The 18,604-nt window shown below is 48.7% G+C and overlaps 4 protein-coding genes across 4 annotated transcripts; 2 read left to right on the top strand and 2 right to left on the bottom strand.

Moving 5' to 3' along the window:
• Positions 1 to 4,082: 4,082 nt before the first annotated feature.
• On the top strand, positions 4,083 to 6,592 carry N7518_008826 (leucine-rich repeat domain-containing protein; the record flags this gene model as incomplete). The annotated part of the gene is made up of 2 exons (XM_057189753.1): positions 4,083 to 4,124; positions 4,223 to 6,592. The coding sequence occupies 2 exons, from the start codon at positions 4,083 to 4,085 to the stop codon at positions 6,590 to 6,592; spliced, it is 2,412 nt and encodes an 803-aa protein (XP_057041456.1).
• A 1,821-nt stretch (positions 6,593 to 8,413) lies between these two features.
• glcA (type 1 serine/threonine-protein phosphatase catalytic subunit GLC7) lies at positions 8,414 to 9,835 on the top strand (the record flags this gene model as incomplete). Its single annotated transcript, XM_057189752.1, has 4 exons — positions 8,414 to 8,590; positions 8,731 to 9,060; positions 9,174 to 9,473; positions 9,549 to 9,835. 4 exons carry the CDS (start codon positions 8,414 to 8,416, stop codon positions 9,642 to 9,644), a joined length of 903 nt encoding a protein of 300 aa, XP_057041455.1. The 3' UTR covers positions 9,645 to 9,835.
• A 1,146-nt stretch (positions 9,836 to 10,981) lies between these two features.
• On the bottom strand, positions 10,982 to 12,212 carry sar1 (Arf family GTPase SAR1; the record flags this gene model as incomplete). The annotated part of the gene is made up of 5 exons (XM_057189751.1): positions 10,982 to 11,022; positions 11,119 to 11,418; positions 11,543 to 11,648; positions 11,842 to 11,945; positions 12,194 to 12,212. The coding sequence occupies 5 exons, from the start codon at positions 12,210 to 12,212 to the stop codon at positions 10,982 to 10,984; spliced, it is 570 nt and encodes a 189-aa protein (XP_057041454.1).
• An 823-nt stretch (positions 12,213 to 13,035) lies between these two features.
• On the bottom strand, positions 13,036 to 15,195 carry N7518_008823 (DUF2457 domain-containing protein; the record flags this gene model as incomplete). Its single annotated transcript, XM_057189750.1, has 1 exon — positions 13,036 to 15,195. The coding sequence occupies one exon, from the start codon at positions 15,193 to 15,195 to the stop codon at positions 13,036 to 13,038; it is 2,160 nt and encodes a 719-aa protein (XP_057041453.1).
• Between the last annotated feature and the right edge of the window lie 3,409 nt (positions 15,196 to 18,604).

Below are 18,604 nucleotides of genomic sequence, written 5' to 3'. Positions count from 1 at the left end.
ATTATGTAGATCCACTAGAAGCAATCTCTTCAATATTAACTTTGTCATAGTCACGCAATTTACAACCTCGCTCGACATTCTTTGTATCGAGAGTGAATTAACTTTGAGAAACGATGGCAGGCATCATCCCACCTTGACATGCTGCGGCATTTCAGGACGACAATGCCGCCGCCCGTGCGATGTCATTGAAAAAAATTGTCGGAATGTACCCCTCCATGTACCTCACCAGCAAGAAATTGACATCCCTTCATGCGATCTCTTATTCAATGGTCCAATGCGCAATTAGCGGGGTCGTCGTGCTCGCCTCCCGAGACCAAATGCGAGATTTCTTTTGTTCCCACTCAAAGGATTATACTACAGCTCACCGCTACATGGTGGGCGGCGCGAATATCTAGAATTATATTGCCGGCCCGTGATTGGTAGGCGTCTCGGAAGAGTTTGTTTGTCGCAGCCGAATTGGAGGTCTAGGAAAGCATCATGGGCTATCAGCGGGGGTGAACATTACCGTAGCCATATGCATAAAGTACTAGGAGGTGCTCTGTGCTCGCGGTATCGGACATAAGGTACGGAATAGTAGATCGGAATGTTAGCCACCTTTTTATATTATACAGGGAAGCGTCATTTCGGTCACCTGATGTAAAAATGACCCCTTATATATCGAGGATGTTTTGCAGCAACTAAATGTCCTTAGCGTCGTCATAGGCTGCAGCATCTGTCCATAATTAGATTCGTTTAGGGGCGGTTATTCCGGACAATTTTTCCTCTTGGCCATGCTCGTCTTCCATGCTGATCACAACCTGCTAAATTCTTAAATGCAAATGGTAAAATGCAACATGTTGCGAGTCATGGATACATTGCTACTTTGCGATTCTACTCCGTACACTCGCTTATACTAGCGAGTTCTAAGCATCATTTTTGATGTGTAGCCTTCGGCTTGTCTTGTAATGATACACAACAGGAAGAATATTTATTGTCCCGTGTTGCGCGGTAACCGCTCAGTTTATTGTGTTACTTTAACCTTTTGTGGTATCCCTGAACGTGCCGGGCGCGCCGAGTTGAAGTGCGGACTCATGTCAGGGTTACCCTGTTCTCTTGAGAGCCTTGGCATTTTTTGGTATCTTCAATCTAAACTCGAACCCATCATTCCCCATTTGGCCCTATGCAGATCATGGATCTTCCCTCGCGAAGTGTTGTGGCGTTGTAGGAGCCGGTGAGAAAGCTTTTCCCCGCTTACAAATTTAACCCCAGTAACTACTCCCCGAAAATGAGCGGCAACCGCAGAAGAGACAAAGCTCAGTGAGCCACATTCGGGTCTTGGCAAGGGAATGATGCGTATGCCAATGACCCGAGCCGTGTCAAGCCAATGAACAGCATATCGCACTGCACACTTGGCGGGGATCGTCCAAGGGTGGGGAACACTGTACTCGGATCTCCGAGGCCGGGCAACGCCCGAAATACTCGGGGCCAACTTAGGTAGCGTTTGTTGTTATGATGATGATGTCTACGGTACGGAGTCAACATACTGAATATATACATACAATATTGGGTACACACAGAGGGGCAATGTAGATCGATCCCACGTCATGTGCCCCCTCTTGGTTATGTAAAAGGTATCAGTTCAATGTGTGCAAACGTTGATGGGGTTTGAGAAAACGAAGACTAGCATCTTATTTTGTTTCAAGACGTACTTCTGGAAATAACAGGGGGTTGTCCATGTTATTCCGCACATACAAAGTACATATGCGCTTCATAGCACACACTTCGATAATGGCAGGGATGCCGTAGACTCCTCGCATGAAAAGTGCAGTGTCGTATGCAGCAAGGCTGGGATCTGAAGTTGAACCGAGCGTTTGCGGCGCATTTACATAAATGCCCTGGAATGTTAAGTTAGCTCTGAATATTTTGATCTAACTACAATTATACCCCGCGCTCTAGGATCTGTCGCAGGGATTAGAAAATAAAATCAACCATGGCAAATTACTGTGTACAAAGTCTTTAAAGGCGCATTTTGTCCCTGATGCTCAAATATGAAACATTAGCAATATAATAAATTCATGTCGAACACAACTATTCTAGGGGTCAACGGTCAACACCCCCCTTATAGAGATAAAATACATAGAGAGATGAAGGGGTAACATCGAACCGTGGGTTGACGCCCTTATCTGTTTTCTATAGAAGCGGTGTGGCTGATATCGGGACGGAGTCGAGTCAAACCATGGGTCAGATGAAACCATATCTACATCTCGGTAACACTAATGACTCGTAAGGTATATGTTGCAGTTGATGTCATCTGGAGTATATATTTAAAGTAAAGCCATTTTATATTTCCGATTCCCAGCGTCTCCACTCATCGAGAGGAATGTCAGATGTCAGTGCGAGCTGACGGACTCGGACGATCGCAGATAGCGTAATTGCGAATTCTAGGGTTGAATGTCGCTGATTCGTCCTTTGACGGGAAAATCACCAAGGTATAGCACCAACCAGGTCCTCTGTTGATGCTCATTCTCGCTGAATTCACTAAATGGCTACATCCACTATTTCCCCTTTAAGGAGAAAGGCATCCTGCGAGCATGCAGTTATCCTCCCATGCATGTGCGCCCCCGCCAATCGTGTGCCTCGTGCGATCATTTGCTTCCTTCTCAACCCTGATTCGATCGCCTGCACCCCCTTCAGCACCTACAGGTGACCAACTACATATTCGGTAAGGGTACAGCCTATGAGTCGTACTCTCGTACTCTCGGTTTGCGCTGAAGAGTCAGAGTGGTCCAAAAAAATAGATGATACTCCATATGGAGTACATGAGCCGGTAAAAAAAAGTAGAAAAGCGGGCCAACAGAAGCACAGGGCAACTAGGCCAGTTCTCGGCATTCCCACCCGGTTTGCATCGTGGACTCAGGTTGCCTGCGTGTGGCTGCGTCGGAGATTGATCAACACGCCGCCACCGAGATGGGACTCATGACAAGTTTCAACAGTTCCTAGGAGGGGTGGGTTTCAACTGCATGAATGGGAAGACGTTAAATTTTTTTTTACGTCGATCAAAGAGAGGCCCCTCTGTGCTCCGTACACAGGACCCACCGATAGCATATGGTCTGAGTTTCCTTGCTCCACGATCGGCTCATAATGTACTCCGTAGACTCAATCATGTAAGAGGAATCGAACCATCACGGACTTATATTTGCTCACTATCGAGAGAAAAATTCTCCTGCTGCTTATAGGGTAATATGGGGGCTTAACAGGGTAATCGTTGACTCCAATCGTTTCGATAGACGCGGGAGAGAAGTCGGCGAACTAAATTCCTAGGCGCAGTCCCCATAGGCTTGCCACTTCCCACCCGGGTATAGTAGCTGCATTAGTGGCAGAGACTTATTCATATTAGTGATGGTTATACGGTATTATTAGACTAAGTACGGAGTATGGACCACTCCGTAGTCTGTGTCTTATAGATTACTTGGATAGGTCAAATTTGGGGGAAGAGGACACATGTAGGGAAGACGAGGCAGAATCGGACAATTGCATTCATAAAGCATAAGATAATAAAAGATCTAAAGTAGAAACCAAAATCTCTCGGAAGTATATCAGACGACTATCATGAGAATATGCTCTCAGCTGATAAAAGAAAGTGGAAATCAACGTTTCCAAGGTTGTAAACGTGTATTACGGGCGTATATGCTTGTGTATTGTGTTATCAGGATAAGGCGTATGTATTATTTTAGCTAAATAATTGGTTACCCCGTGCCACCACCTTTTCCCTCTTCACCTTTTGTCATTCCTCTCCAATCTCTATCTCACTTTTCGAGGTCTCAGAGAGGAGATCGAGTCGTTCTTTGACACTCCATATTCATTTCTCCCAGGTATCATTCCTCCTCCCTCACCTGCCTCCCGGCGTCCCCGAAATCCCCAATGAGACTGGTCAATTTCAGCACACCGTTGCTAACCTTCGCAATCAGAGCCTCGATTGCTCGCTTTTTTTTTGGGTCTCACTTGGGTCGCACAAGCAAGATGTCGACTACATCTAGCAACCTTTGTTGAGCCATCTATCTTCAGAGTTCTCCCGGTCCATCACCATACCCCCCGTTGACGCCATGGAGAAAATCAACACCGGGGATGGACAACTTTTCATCAAGGTTTGTGTTCCTATGCAACTGTCGCCTGATCATTGCGATGACTAGAGATCGTCTGAGTGCTTGGTCCGATAGACAGCTGACGCGCATGGTTGCTATAGAATGTCGCTAGCTACGTTCGCACACACGAGAAGGCCCTCGCCAATGCACTACAGCTCCGTCGCCAGCCCACAAAAAATGTCATTCCCCAATCGCCCAGCGTACCTTTGACCCCTGGTAGCTCTTTCGCCTCGACTTCGTCAACCCTGGCTGCGGCCTTTTCATCCGCAGCATTGAAATTCATGTCGCAGAACGCCAAAACCGCCAAACTCACATTGACTCCCCACCACCTTTTCTACCTTCTCTCCCGTTTTGAAGAATTGACCATTGCCGTTGGTCCTATGAACATCAGGCTGGAAAATATTCACACCGAGGTTTCGCAATCCTATGTTTCATTCCTGAACAAGCCCCAACAGTCTCGGGGCGATCGGGCCTCCATCCATTCGGTGTCCAGTGTCCGCAGTGTGATGTCTGGTATGACGGACCTGTGGTCATCTTTCCGCATCGGATCCAAGGATACCCCGACGAAGTCGGACAGGGCCAAGGCCGCTTTGGAAATGGACTTGAAGTACTTATACTCTGCCTTTACCAAGATCCCGTGTCTTCGTCTTGCCCCTGACCACCGTGCTCCTCTTATCTCTGGATATGAAGAATTTCCTTTTGATACGGCTGTGCCGCTGCATTCCTTCAAGAATTTGAGCGCTTTAGAGATTATTGATTTAGACTACCGTTCTTTCTATGGCTGGGACAGATTGTCCGAGCAACTACGCACTTTGACTATCAAGAGAGGTCACCTGGATGATCCGGCTGATCTTTTAACGAGAATTGTGTTGGACGACATTGACAAACGCCGCCGTCGGTCTGCTAAGTCCCAACAGTCGCCTTCACTAGGATGGGCCAGTTCCAGCAGTCAGCCGTTTCACACTCCCGACCAGGCCAATTCCATGTCAGCCCCTGGATCTCCTATCGCGGACACAGCATTCGGAACTAGCACTAGTCCCAGATCTGCCCCGATGCTCAGAGCTGGCTCGGAAGGCGCCAAAATTCGCCCCAGGGCCGGGAGCGTCTCTCCAACTCGGCCTACGACAAAGCACAGCCACCGTCGAGGCCAGTCTCGGCAAATTCGCCGCACGGGCTCTGCAAGCTCTGAATCAAGCGAGACCTCTAACAGCCATCGAAATGGAAGCTCTACGAACCTTCTCACAGACGTCCTCCCGCCTTCAAAATGGCGATTCCTACGACACCTGGGCCTTCCGGAAAATTCCCTGACATCCGTGTCTGCTGCCAGTCTCGCCCCTGTAGCCAACAGTCTCAATTCGCTTGATCTGTCCTCCAACCTCTTGGCGGAGATTCCCGACGGTGTGGCATCGCTGGTGGCGTTGAGAGCCCTCAACTTGTCGCATTGTATGATCGAGTCTCTTCACTCACTCACCCGAAATCCTCTTCCCGCCATCACCGTTCTCACCCTCCGCGGAAATCGCCTCCGTTCGCTCGCAGGCATTGAGAGGTTGCTTTCTTTGGAAAGATTAGATCTCCGCGACAATAACCTCACGGACCCGACTGAAATTGCACGACTAACCAGTCTTCCTGAAATACGCGAGATCTGGGTATCTGGCAATCCGTTTGTCAAGACTCACTCCGGATATCGAGTTGTGATCATGAACCTCTTCCGCCGCACGCCTGGTTATTCCGAGGACATCATAATTGACGGTAGAGGTCCGGGATACACCGAGAGGAAGCAACTGGTTGAGCGAGTTGCAGAGCCTCAAGCGGCACCGATTGTACGCTCCAGCCCGGCGGATGAATCAACGGTCGTACAGAAGTCTACTATCTCGAAAGTGCCCCACGATCTTGCAATCTTTAAGCCCCAAGAAGACGAGCGAGATTTGCACATTAATGGCACACAGCTGAAGGAAAGTGACGGGGGAACCAACCGTCGCAAGAAGCTCCAGCGACGTAGGATAGTCGATATCTCAACAGACAACCCGTTTACCACCGATGGTCTGGGCAATTCCGGAAGCATGGCTCTCCCGGCTCTTCCGGTTCAGCAAATTCAACCGCCAGTTGACCGTCCGACCGTTGTCCCTGTTGATCAGCCATGGAGGCTGGACAGCGCTACGCAATCCCGGTCATCAAGCATCCGAAGCCCCGGAAAGCCCATGCATTCGCCGAGTCCTCCTCTTCTACAGGCTTTGCAGGGTAAGGACAGGACAATGGATGAAGAGTTTTGCCGCCAGCAGCTGGAAGTTCTTCGTCAGGACGTGGGCCATAAATGGTTGACTGTTCTTGGCGAGAATGACTGGGATAATTCCCGTAAGGACTTCGCTCACAGCTCTGGGGCGGGCTTGGACCATTCCCCTCACATTTCCCCACCTTCACTCACCCGCTCGAATACCCAAGGGATATTGAGCGGAAATGCGCTTAGCGGATAAGATACGCTTTTTTTTTTTACAGTCCTCTTTTGCCGGGACTCCGTTCGCCTCTCACGTTTCCGTTTCATGACCCCCGGAGTCTCTTCGTCGTGGATGCGACGTTTACCTGCTTCAGCAGGATTTTTCATCTCTTTTCCTCTTATTTACGAGGACACAACTTTCCTCGTACGGTCCCCCGGGACTCATTTGAACAACATATTTTCAGCATCAGCAGCTGATCATTCTATGCATTGTTTTCGGCGTTGGATGACTTATGAGACATGGTGGGTTGGATGTATGAACTATTTACGGCCGTCTTTGCTTTCCTTTTCACTGTTTCATGTCTCTATTCCCTTTTCCCAAAACGCATCCTGCGATGGCCCTTGTTTTTGGGGGTCATCTCGATCCACGGAAGGCACAGTGAAAGACATCTTTTGTTTTCGATTCTAGCGTTGTACTGTATGACTCTGAATTTCGGGCATGTTGGCGTTGGAAGGATCTTTGACTTGTATTCCCCTCTTGTTGCTTCTTGGTTTTTCCCTTGTTTTCAATTCCTTCTGTGTGAAGCTGCATGACTTCTGGAGTAGCATTGTATGAGACTAGGGCCTAGAGCTCAGAGCTCACAGCTCATTTGAGAAAAAACGCCAATTATTTTGGACCTCTACTTTTCTACTAAGCATGTAGATATCCATTCTGTAGAGTAGAAGATCCAATCGACACACAAAAGGCATTAGCTCTCAGTCTAGATGCGCTATCCAAACTATATAATTGGACTATTTTAGTTAGATCAGCCTGTTCTTTCGTGCTTAGACCCCGTTTGGCGTCGAGGGCGTTATGAGTCGAGACCTAGAATCCACCCTCCCCCTCTATGCAAATTTTTTGCATCGTCAAAGCGCTTCTTGTAACACGGAAAAGATATAATGGAATTAATAGAATAATCGAATGGTCGAATGAAAGTAGAAGGGGGGAGTTCCCTTATAAGCGCTCTATATATAACAAGATCACCCCCCTCTCTCTCCCCTTGAAGATCAAACACGCGCAAACACAAAATAGGAACTTCCCGCTTTCTTCGTAGAAAAGATTCTCTTCTCTTCAACATTCAACCTCATCTCGATCACGTTCTCGTTCACGTTCACGTTGCTTTGAAAGAGTCAAACTGGTCTGACTATTATACACCCGAGAAAATTTTCTCCCTTGATTGAAATTTGCCTTCCCTCGGAACCCCATACTCATCTCGGTTTATCTCGATCCATCTCGACTCATCCACCCTCCGACTTCCTTCATCCCAAGTCAAATCGATAAGAGTTCAGTGCTCTTTCGCTCAGCCTCGTTTATCTTGTGAGGCGTCTAGGAGCTCATTCTCTTCTCCCTCTATCGTGCGCGTACACAACAACTCGGATAGGCACCACCGTCCACACCCGTCTGGCATCTCCGCCAGAACTGGTTTTTTCTCTTTTTTTTGCCGTGGCCGTTGGGGCCCTTCTCTAGATCTGTTTGGTCTTGCAATCTTCTGTTTGGTAGGCATCTATTCCATTTCCCTCCGCTGCTGCTTCTCCCAACACCTCCGACCGCCAAAGGGGGAGAAAATCCAACGAAAATTTTCGAGCGCGCTCGTCAATTTCGCCTCACCTTGGGACTTGGAATACAGACTAGACTTCATCTCAATCTGCGACGCTTTATTAACCTGTTTTTCCAATAGTAACAGGACATAGCCGCCGCGTCATCAAATCTCTGTTATTCTCACCCGATCGCTCCGGAAGTCTCTCTTCCACCATTCGCTTCTCTTTTTCTTCCACCGATTTTTTCTTCTTTCTTTCGTGTTTACGTTAGACATCATTCACCATGGCCGATCAGGAAGTGGATCTGGACTCGATTATCGACCGGCTCCTGGAGGTGAGGGGTAGCCGCCCTGGAAAGCAGGTTCAGCTGCTCGAGTCAGAGATCCGTTTCCTCTGCACCAAAGCTCGCGAGATCTTCATCTCTCAGCCTATTCTTCTCGAATTAGAAGCGCCCATCAAGGTAAGCTATCTTTTTGTGTCTGAATGGTTCCTCGGAATCGGCCTCCGTCTAACATGCGTGTCTCGCTAGATTTGCGGTGATATCCACGGCCAATACTATGACCTACTGCGTCTCTTCGAATACGGTGGTTTCCCCCGGAGGCTAACTACCTCTTCCTCGGCGACTACGTCGACCGTGGCAAGCAGTCCCTCGAGACCATCTGCCTCCTCCTTGCATACAAGATTAAGTACCCCGAGAACTTCTTCATTTTGCGTGGAAACCACGAGTGTGCCTCGATCAACCGTATCTACGGTTTCTACGATGAGTGCAAGCGCCGATACAACATCAAGCTCTGGAAGACTTTCACCGACTGCTTCAACTGCCTCCCCATTGCCGCCATCATTGACGAGAAGATCTTTACCATGCACGGTGGTTTGAGTCCCGACCTCAACTCGATGGAGCAAATTCGCCGTGTCATGCGCCCTACGGATGTAAGTTCCTCCCCTCCCCTCAGGTGTATGTGGTTCTATTGGCAGCAAAAATAAAAGTGGCAGTGTGGCGCTGGGTTCGTTTGGCTGAAGCCGAACATCGCTGACTGAAATAGATTCCCGACTGCGGTCTCCTGTGCGATCTCCTGTGGTCCGACCCCGATAAGGACATCACCGGCTGGAGCGAAAATGACCGAGGTGTCTCATTCACATTCGGCCCCGATGTCGTCTCGCGCTTCCTTCAAAAACACGATATGGATCTGATCTGCCGTGCACACCAAGTTGTTGAGGATGGGTACGAATTCTTCTCCAAGCGCCAGCTGGTTACACTATTCAGCGCGCCCAACTACTGTGGTGAATTCGATAATGCCGGTGCAATGATGAGCGTGGATGAGAGTCTGCTCTGCTCTTTCCAGGTGAGTTATTCAATTTTTATCCCCGAGATTGTTTCTAATTAGTTCCTAACCTGCTCTTTTTTTTCTTTCCGATAGATTCTGAAACCAGCCGAGAAAAAGCAAAAGTACGTTTACGGTGGCATGAGCGCCGGCGGTCCCGTCACTCCTCCGCGAAAGCAAAAGAAGAAATAAAAGAATCAATACGAGCTTCCCCATCTGCAGCAGGTTCGGGCGGAGATAAGCCTTTCACAAATCTCTTTAACAGCGCCCTCATGACATCCTCCCTACACCCCCCGCGAGTCCCACCCCCGGATCCACGAAAACGATGAACGACCGAGGAACCCCTCATCCGCACCCAGGGCAGCCCGATATTCCTCTTCAACTTCCGCAACGATAATATCAGTCAAATCCTCAACCCTCCAGACCCCCCGGGCTCTCTCTCTCCCAGTGCGACATGCGATAAAAACACAACAGTCACCCCATCATTTCCTGGCCCGTGCGACCCTCTGTACTTCCGGAGCGGAGTTCAAATGCTTATTTCTTCGTTGTTTCTCGACTTCTCTGTCTCTGTTTCTAACCATTTGGACTGGAATGTTTTTCCTTTCGGCATCCTGGGAATGGGGAAGGGAAACTGGTTATCTTTTCTCTTTTCTTTCTCTTTTTCTTACTCTTTATTGTCCTGTTCCTTGACCGCATGTGTTGTTGTTTTCTTATCGAATCCTATTCGTCTTTCGACCCGTCTTTCTAGTCCGACACGTACGGGGCGCTAGTAGTACCTTTCTCTGCTGATGCATCGTATACCGGATTTGGAATGGGTGTCCGTTACTAGCGGTGTTTTGTGAATCTAGCTCGACCTTGGAATGGTTTCTTCGGAGGTCTAGATTGTATGTTATACGGGCTGCAACGATTACAATTGAGGTTAATAGGCTATGATATCTATCATTTTCTATTGGATAGTTAACTCTGCCCTGGCATTGATACTTTAACTAATACATTCATACTCCAATCAAGGAATTGGAATATGTAGATACTTCGTACATGTAGTATATGACAATACATACCCGAAGTATTCTATGTAGAGAGCTAGCAATAGCAATAATAGCAATCAACATCACTATCAGTATCAGTATCAGGATTCAGTGCACACTCCTATGTTTGTACCAAGAAAGATCAACTAAATTCAAGTCTTTAGACTATAGTAACTAGGAAAAACCAGCTAGCTAGCTCGAGCAAAAGCGGAGAACAAAAGGAGCAAGAATTGAACAAACGTGACAAGATGAGGTACAGCGTAGTCGAGTGACACATTCAAGACGTACAAGTACGTCCGGGGGTAAAACGTTGAATTGGGTTTGTGGGAGGGGGGTTTGTAGCATAGCTAGATATGGGGTGTTCGGGTGTAGAGGAATGTCGGGGGAAGCCAAAGCCATTTCTTTCACTTGGACACTTGGCCGAGTGGAATGATATGGATTTGAGGTTGACAGGTTGAGGAAGGTGATCAGTTGTGCCAGAAGAACAGGGAGGAACTCTGTTTAAACGTATTGGGACAACCATCTGATTCCCTCGCCGTATCCTGTCGGGGAAAAGATAAAAGTTAGTTATGATTGTTTCAATGTCTGCTTAGCCATCACGGCTCCAGCTTTCACTGTCGGGACTGGACGAAACTCACCCTGTCGCATAACAACACTGCACATGAACACCTCGATAGGGCGGATACCCTCGAGAGGAACCTTGCCCTTACCAGTGGTCTGGTAGAGACCGAGCTGGTGGCGCAGCTCATCCTCGCTGACAGCATCGGGGTGATCGATCTTGTTTCCAAGAACGAGGAAGGGAACCTTGGAGAGCTCCTCCATGGCGAGAAGAGCGTCGAGCTCAGCCTTGGATTCGGGGAAGCGCTCGTAATCCTTGGCGTCAACCAGGAAGACGATTCCGCTCACTTCGGGGAAGTAGTCCTTCCAGAGACGGCGAGCTGAAGGGAAAGGTAGGTCTGTTAGTTATGTTCAATCCCAAGATTGACTGTGGAGAGTTTCGTGTTGCTCAGCAGTATGCTTGCGCAACATCATAATTCCCCACCAAGAGTATCTATCACTCACCCTGTTGGTGACCACCGAGATCGAAAGTCGTGAAGCGGTTGTTACCGATAGCCAACTCCTCTGAGGTCGGGTGTGCGGTAGGTTGCAGGACGGCGACACGGTCGTTCTGTTGAATGTCCTGTCAGCAAACGAGCCCCACACAACGTCCAGTTCTCATATCATCTCTCCCGTGCTATATCCAAGCTCCCAGATCTGTGCAGAAATCCAGCGCCACCAAACTCGGGACTTGTAGCCAGCGGAATGAAACACTAAAGGACTAGATCTTCTCTTCCCAAACTCAACACCAACGCTCAACTCACCTTCAACATGTGCAGCAGCGTCGTTTTTCCGGCATTGTCCAGACCGAGGAACAGAAGCTTGGCGTGCTTATTGAGGAGACCCAGCGAGGCCAAGATATCGTAAACTATAGGAGAAAGAAGCGAAATCAGCAAAGTGCACCTTGTACCTGGAGACGCACGCCTCGATCACAAGCAGCCGGTACCGCGGCACAGCCGTCGCATGACTCGATGTCAGAGTTGGAATAAAGACATGCTTAGCTCCAGTGCAGCTGCACTGCCCGGGGAGATATCTTGTTCACTCTTCCTCCGTGTTTGAGATCGGCCCCGGACGGTGACTGCAGGTGATCGGGGGTGGTATCGGGAGGGTACTTACACCAGTTAACGATCCACATGGTGAAGGGTCGGAGTCAGAAAGTATTGGGAAAGAGGGTGACGAGCGGGGGTCACAGATTAAGATCAGTGGCAAGCTGATTGGGGGGATGTGGATGGACGGGGTGGAAGAGATAGAAGCAAAGAAGACAGGTTTGATGTTGTTTTCGGGGATTGGATTGGTGCCTTAGGCAGGAAGACGGAATCCTCGCGCGGCGGTGACAGCGATAGGCTACGACTTCAGGGATTCAGGCTGATTTGGGTATATACGGATGGGTTTGTAAATTCTCTGTGATTTGTTGGGGATATTGATCATAATTGCGTACTTCTCTCTGAATCTTCGCTGTGGCGAAGACCCGCCACTACTCGATCTTCTTAGTAGTATTACTGGGAAAGAAGGTTCATCTAAAATATATTTCATATTCACTCCCATCAAACTGATGGATCTCTTATTCACAATGCAGAAAAGCTAGATAGGGGTATATGCACCGCAGCCATGCAAGACAACAAAGGAAGCGACCTCCAGCAAGTCCCAAGGAACGCAGTAAGGGAGAAGAGGGAAAAGAATATAGATAGACTTCCGACAGAAAATGCAAAGAAAGAACCACCTCCGTGTAGGAATTATTGAAGAAAAGGGGGAAAGGGTAAAGGTAAAGAAGCCATTCATGTGGATAACACGAAGTCGGCGAATATGTGTAAGAAAGCGAAAGGCACGGATCGCTAACCGAGCAGGATAACACAAAAAAGACCCTCGAAACCAGAATGTCCCGAAAAAGTAGGTATGTACAGGTCAAAAAAAAAACGGAGGTGTGAAACTTTTCATACAAGTTCTATGGGTAGGGACACCTAAACGGATAGGACGAGCTGGGCGTCTTGGGCGACGCCGTAAGCTCTGCACCTCTCAGCAACTTCGAGGCCAAGCTCCTTCATCCGTTCGGCTCCATGGCCTGGAATAGGCCGTTTGCCCATCTGCTCTTTGGCAGCTTTGCGGCAGTGTTGACGCCAGAACTTTTCTTTGCGTTTCTGGCGCTTCTTCTCGAGCCCTTCGACAATGTCGATTGGGCCACGAGTGTGTAGCTCACGGGTACGTGAGTGTTCATGCTCTGGGGACTCAGAGAATGGTGGGATACCTTGCCATCGGTGATCTTTGTCCAGACCGGCGAAGAAAGGGTTGGGGACACGGGGAAGTGACTTGGTACGGACGAGAGGCCGGCGCTGGACCAGGTGGCTGATGTTGACACCTCCGGCAGACTCAACAATGGGCATATCCTCGGTGAGTTCCCATGTGGCTGGGGTGGGCGACTTCACTCTCATAGGTGGGGGTGGGGACTTGAGACGCTTGGGAGAGATGCGGCCAGCGCGAGGGGGTGGTGGGGACATCAGACGTCTGGGAGAGCGGAGGGGTGATTGCTTGCGGGCCTCGCCCTCTGGCCGTCCTCGGGTAATTTCCTCGCGGCAACCTTTGGAGGATAAGCTGGAGAGCTCTTCCTCGGGTTCGAGGTCTTCATTGTCTTCCGGATCGCTTGTGGGGAAGCTGGGGTCGATATCCTGCGGGATGATAATTTGTTTGAGGCGGCGCCGTTCTTCGAGGCAAGATTTGTAGGCAAGTTCGAGGGGACGATCCTCATCGAGCGTTCCACAGACAAAGTCGGTACTATCAGGAAGGTTCGGGGTCCTCGGACGAATCCTAATGCTCTTGGAGCCCCTCGAAGTGCGACGGCTACCGATCCTTTGTACAGGGGCTGGAAGCCAGTTCAAGTGATCGTCCGTCATGGAGTCGAAAGATGTGTTCGAGGCCCGGCGTTCCATGGTTGAGGGACGAGCATCGATGGGTGAACTGGTTGGTTTTGGGACACGGTGTGATGATCCCCAAAACTCGATGTCGGAGCCATCATCGTCGCTCTCGTCCGACTCCGCGAAGCCAGCCTCGTTGTCCGATTCGTTGCCGTCGTCTGAAGAGAAGTCGTGCACAGTCTCGTCGTCGTCCGGAAGGTCTTCCATATCCTCTTCTTCATCCAAAGCCTCTTCTTCCGCCTGTTCGCCGAGCCGTCGGATGGCCATTTCTTTCTTCATGCAGTCGTCCAAAGTGATCTTTTGCGTATAGTCGGCCTCCCTGTTCACCCATTCATCATCTTCCTCCGTAGAGCTAGCAAACTCGTGGAACCGGGTGGCTTCGGATTCCTCGAACTTGCCCAGTCCACTGGTGGGGATACCCTTGCGCTCTGTAGACGCAGAGACAGCCTCCTTAGAAAGCTCTTTGGGGGTTTCTTTTAATTTGGGAGAGGCTTTGCGAGCAAGAGGTGCAGGGGAACCGCGGTATCGCGGCCGGAGGGAGGGCTTGCGCGCCGGAGATCGCTCTCTCTGGGAAACAGTCTCCCGTCCAGGGCACGCGAAAGTAAGTGTAGTTCTGCGCTTGAGGACTTGAATCGAGACGTCCTCCGTGGGAAGCTCGTTCGGTGCTTGGGCTTTGGGCGGGAGTTCTTGTGACCCAGAGGGTGAGACGGGGGATCCCAGCTCATTCTTCTCATCAGTCTTACGACCACAAGCGAAGCTAATGCATCGTTTGCGGCCAAGGTTGGCCTCGACGGAAGTTTCACTGGCATCAACGACGTTCACTTTAGGAGTCAAATTCTTCTTTCCAATCAAAGCAGCATTTTTCATCATCTGTGGTAAAGGTGGGCTGGGAGTGTTAGAGAAGGATGGACTCGTGAGGTCGCCGTCGCTGGTCAACTCGGCTGTCGAGACGCCACTGAGGTTGCTGTGATAGGATCGGTACATGTAGGAGTCGTAGTGGGAGGTGCGAGGATCGGTTGGGGACATCTCCGGGCTGCTCTTCAACGCGCGTGTGAGCAGTGATTCTTTGCGGTTCGTTGGCCGAGAAAGCACGATCTGATCGGAGTTCATCGAAGTGGCGTGCATGACGTGTTCAGGGGGTTCGTCGACGTCCTCGGCCAAGTCGGCCTCGCCGTGGACCGGCTTGCTGGACGAGTTGGGCGAGATGAGCATCTTCAATAGGTTGTGAAAAGAGAAGGTTCTTTCTCTGTCGCGAGACTGTGCCATGGTTTCAGAAGGTAAAAAAAAAAAAGTGTTCACGGTATAGTTCTCAGATAGAAAAAGGAGGATGTGGGTGAGGCGAGTGGCGTAGGATCGAGTTGAAGGCGAGGTGAGGATGTTGCTTGAAAGATATAATGAGGTCTTTCATGCAACAAATGCTGTCCTTGATAATCGATCAATGTTAAATCGATCGACCTTGAGGGCAGAACAAGATGTCCCGAGCGAGGACTAATGTCATGATATAAACCGCATGACTAGGGGGTTTCGAGACGAAGGAGGGTATTCGCCAAGATCGATAATTGTCCCTAAGAATGGCCAACTCAATGCTGAGGGAGACTAGATCTGATTCTCGAATACCTCCAGGATTTGAAGGTCCGTGCTTTCGGAGGGATCTCGATAAAGAAGAAAAAGCAAAGTCAGGAATGTCGAGAATGGCAAGAAATGTAATGGAGTGGAGATTATAAAGAGTAAAGAGGAATAAAAAGAAGGGAAAGTTCGGGGAAAGGTCGACAATAAAAACAGAATAAGAAGATCTCGCATAGAAAAGGTGCAGGGGTCTCTCCGATGTCCTGGGGGGGGAAGAGAGAGTGTGGGAGTGACGATACGGCAACCCGGCACGGCCGCTTTGGGACTAGCGGCGTTTCCCTTTTGAAATTTTTATTTTTTCAAATTTCCAAATTTTCAATTTCCGCGGTTTTTTGTGTAATTTTGGCTTAGTCTAACCTGTTTTGGATTTGTTCTTTTTTCTTTTTTTTTCTTTTTCCCCCCATTGACCCCCCCCCATTGACCCCCCATTTTCCCAAATTGCCTTGGTTAGAATGTCCTAGGGCTGGAGACTCCAGGGGCCGTAGCACTTTCTAACTAAGAAAAGCTGGAAATGTGTCTTACTAGAAATTGGTTCCTGCGCTACTTGTACCGTACCATGGATTGTATTTCTATAGATATTCCGTTTCTTTATTTCGTATTCTTATTTTATTTCGTTTCTATGTCTATTTCTATGTCTATTTCTATGTCTATTTCTATGTCTATGTCTATTTCTATTTCTTTATCTCGATTTCATACATATCTTAAACATTTCCCCAAATAAATACATCAACGGTTTCACCTTCAAGATCGAGGTCAATTGATTCAAGTGGACCACGATGACCATTGTCTGTTCAGCGCTGGCTATGAGGGATTTTGTGCTGAGACTAAACCCGTTTCAGGCTCTTCCTTGGAAACTCCCCAAGCTGCGACCTCTAAGATTATTACTTGCCGTGGCCGTCCGAATCCACTTGCCAACACAATCAAATTCTGGTACCGAGTACTGAAGAAGAAAAAAAAAATCGCCTTGATATCTTCACCGTATATTGTAGCGCTATGTTGTACATCGGAGACCCTCGGTAATTTTTCTATTGCGTATGCGTATGGTCATCTTCCGCTTACAGAGGCCATTCTCATAGTGCAACCCGGTATGAAAAAGGAAATACGTCCATCCACTCGCAGATTGTGCCTGAACGCTAAGCCCGTCAACCTTGGCCGCATTTGCCCTAGAGCTAACCGGGTTAACAGGTTGAATTCTCTTACTCGACCGAAACTCGTAATAAGGAAATGATAGCTGAAAGTATAAACGCGTTGCACACGCTTCATGTCTACATGCTCTTGGCGGGTTTCGCTGAGTTCTCGAGTCATATATCTGAATGCTTCATGTTGATTTCTTAATGCGGAAGACTCCTTCATCTGACGTAGCGTCCGCGGGTGACATGGAATATTGGTCATTTACTCTTCATCCTTCCTCATTCCTTCCTTGTAGCCTCACACCACTTCAATCCTCCGATGACCTAACTCCGGAGCTTCGCGGATAGAGGAGACTTGGGAAATTGGATGTTGCATATCGTACAATATACAACATACTACTCCGTATATACCTTACAGGTTGTGCACATAGGTACTCCGTACTACATATGGATACTACACACAAAGTCGTATCCACTGGACTCCTAACTGTACCTCAAAAGAAACTCTTGGCTCTGCTTCCTCCCGGTAGATCAGTCTTGGTATACATGCTGTACATCCAGTAATTTGTAGATAGAATTGATTATTCCCATTGGCTCTCATTCCAGTGGCAAGTCCAAAGGCAGTCCTATTTTCCAGGGATGTCCACTCAGCCCTTCGCCAGCACGGCCTCGTTCGACTTCGTCATTCCGAGGCGAAGCGATTAGGATCATCTAGTTGGGCATACAATCGATCTACAATACATCTCGCGGAGTACAATATGTATGTTGTTTTCGGCAGCTTGGTTTATCGTCATCCATCTCCACACAAATCACCGAAACCAGAAAGGAAAATCCCTCTCCGTGCCCGATGACAGACATGCACGAGTAACCTGCATTATATTGTAAAGGCTTACGAAGACTCTCACGTTAACAAAGAACAGCGGTCAGCCGCGATCAAGATCTGCCCTAGATCGGCTGACCGGGCAAGATCTTCCCTGCGCAAACCGCAATCGCAAACCAGTCTCCAAAGTATATCGCATAACTCGGACAATAAAAAACTCCCGCCGAAAGAGAAGAAAATCTTGCAAACTCCACCAGTCACCAAAAAGATCACTGATGCTGACATTCACACTGGTTCCCGGAGATATGCATACTGCAGCCACAACCCCCCATTCAACCTGTAGGGTTATGAACCTCTGTTTAGATCGCGACAAGCTTCTCGAATGGGAGGAGATCCCCCCACAGTCCATCTGTTCGAACAGGCATACCCCTGTAAACGCAATCCAAGCTCACTGCATTGCATATCCTTGAGCCGGGTGACCGTGGGAAATGAGTTGAGTTTGGAATCGAATTATGGAAGAAGCTTGTTAGCAAGGCAACGGCTTTGCGACAGGGATTGGCCTGGTTCGAAGCTATTGAGTTCATCTAGCGATTTTCCCTATGTTAGGTTTTCATTCTTTACTCTTTCTTCTTTCTACTAGTGTACTTTTTTTTACGTACACAGGACAAGGACACGGACAAGGACGATTGTCTATGTACAGCCGAGCGATCTTCCACAAAGAACGATTCACTGTATTTTTTAGTATTTTTCCCTCTTCTCCCCAATAGGGAGAAGGCAGCCGGGGCGCAAAACACCGTTTCGAAAATATACATCGTATTCAAAATTATCCAAGGATACAAGCCGCTTCCTACCTACTCCGTTTACAGGACAAAATTTCCCGCACTGACGGCAATATCGCAGACGGGAATATAAAATTTCTTGGCCACCCCATCAGTCCTTGGACTTGGACTTGGGTTCCCGCAAAAACGGGAATGGGAAATTAAAATGAGATCTAATCCTGGGCGGCATTGCGGATATTGTGGAATGGACCAAGAAAGACCCCTCT

Source organism: Penicillium psychrosexuale, assembly GCF_028828465.1.
Source record: "Penicillium psychrosexuale strain IBT 29551 chromosome Unknown utg000004l, whole genome shotgun sequence".
Classification (NCBI taxonomy): Eukaryota; Fungi; Ascomycota; class Eurotiomycetes; order Eurotiales; family Aspergillaceae; genus Penicillium; species Penicillium psychrosexuale.
The sequence above is the reverse complement of the archived record's forward strand: the minus strand, read 5'-3'. Positions and strand labels throughout refer to the sequence as shown.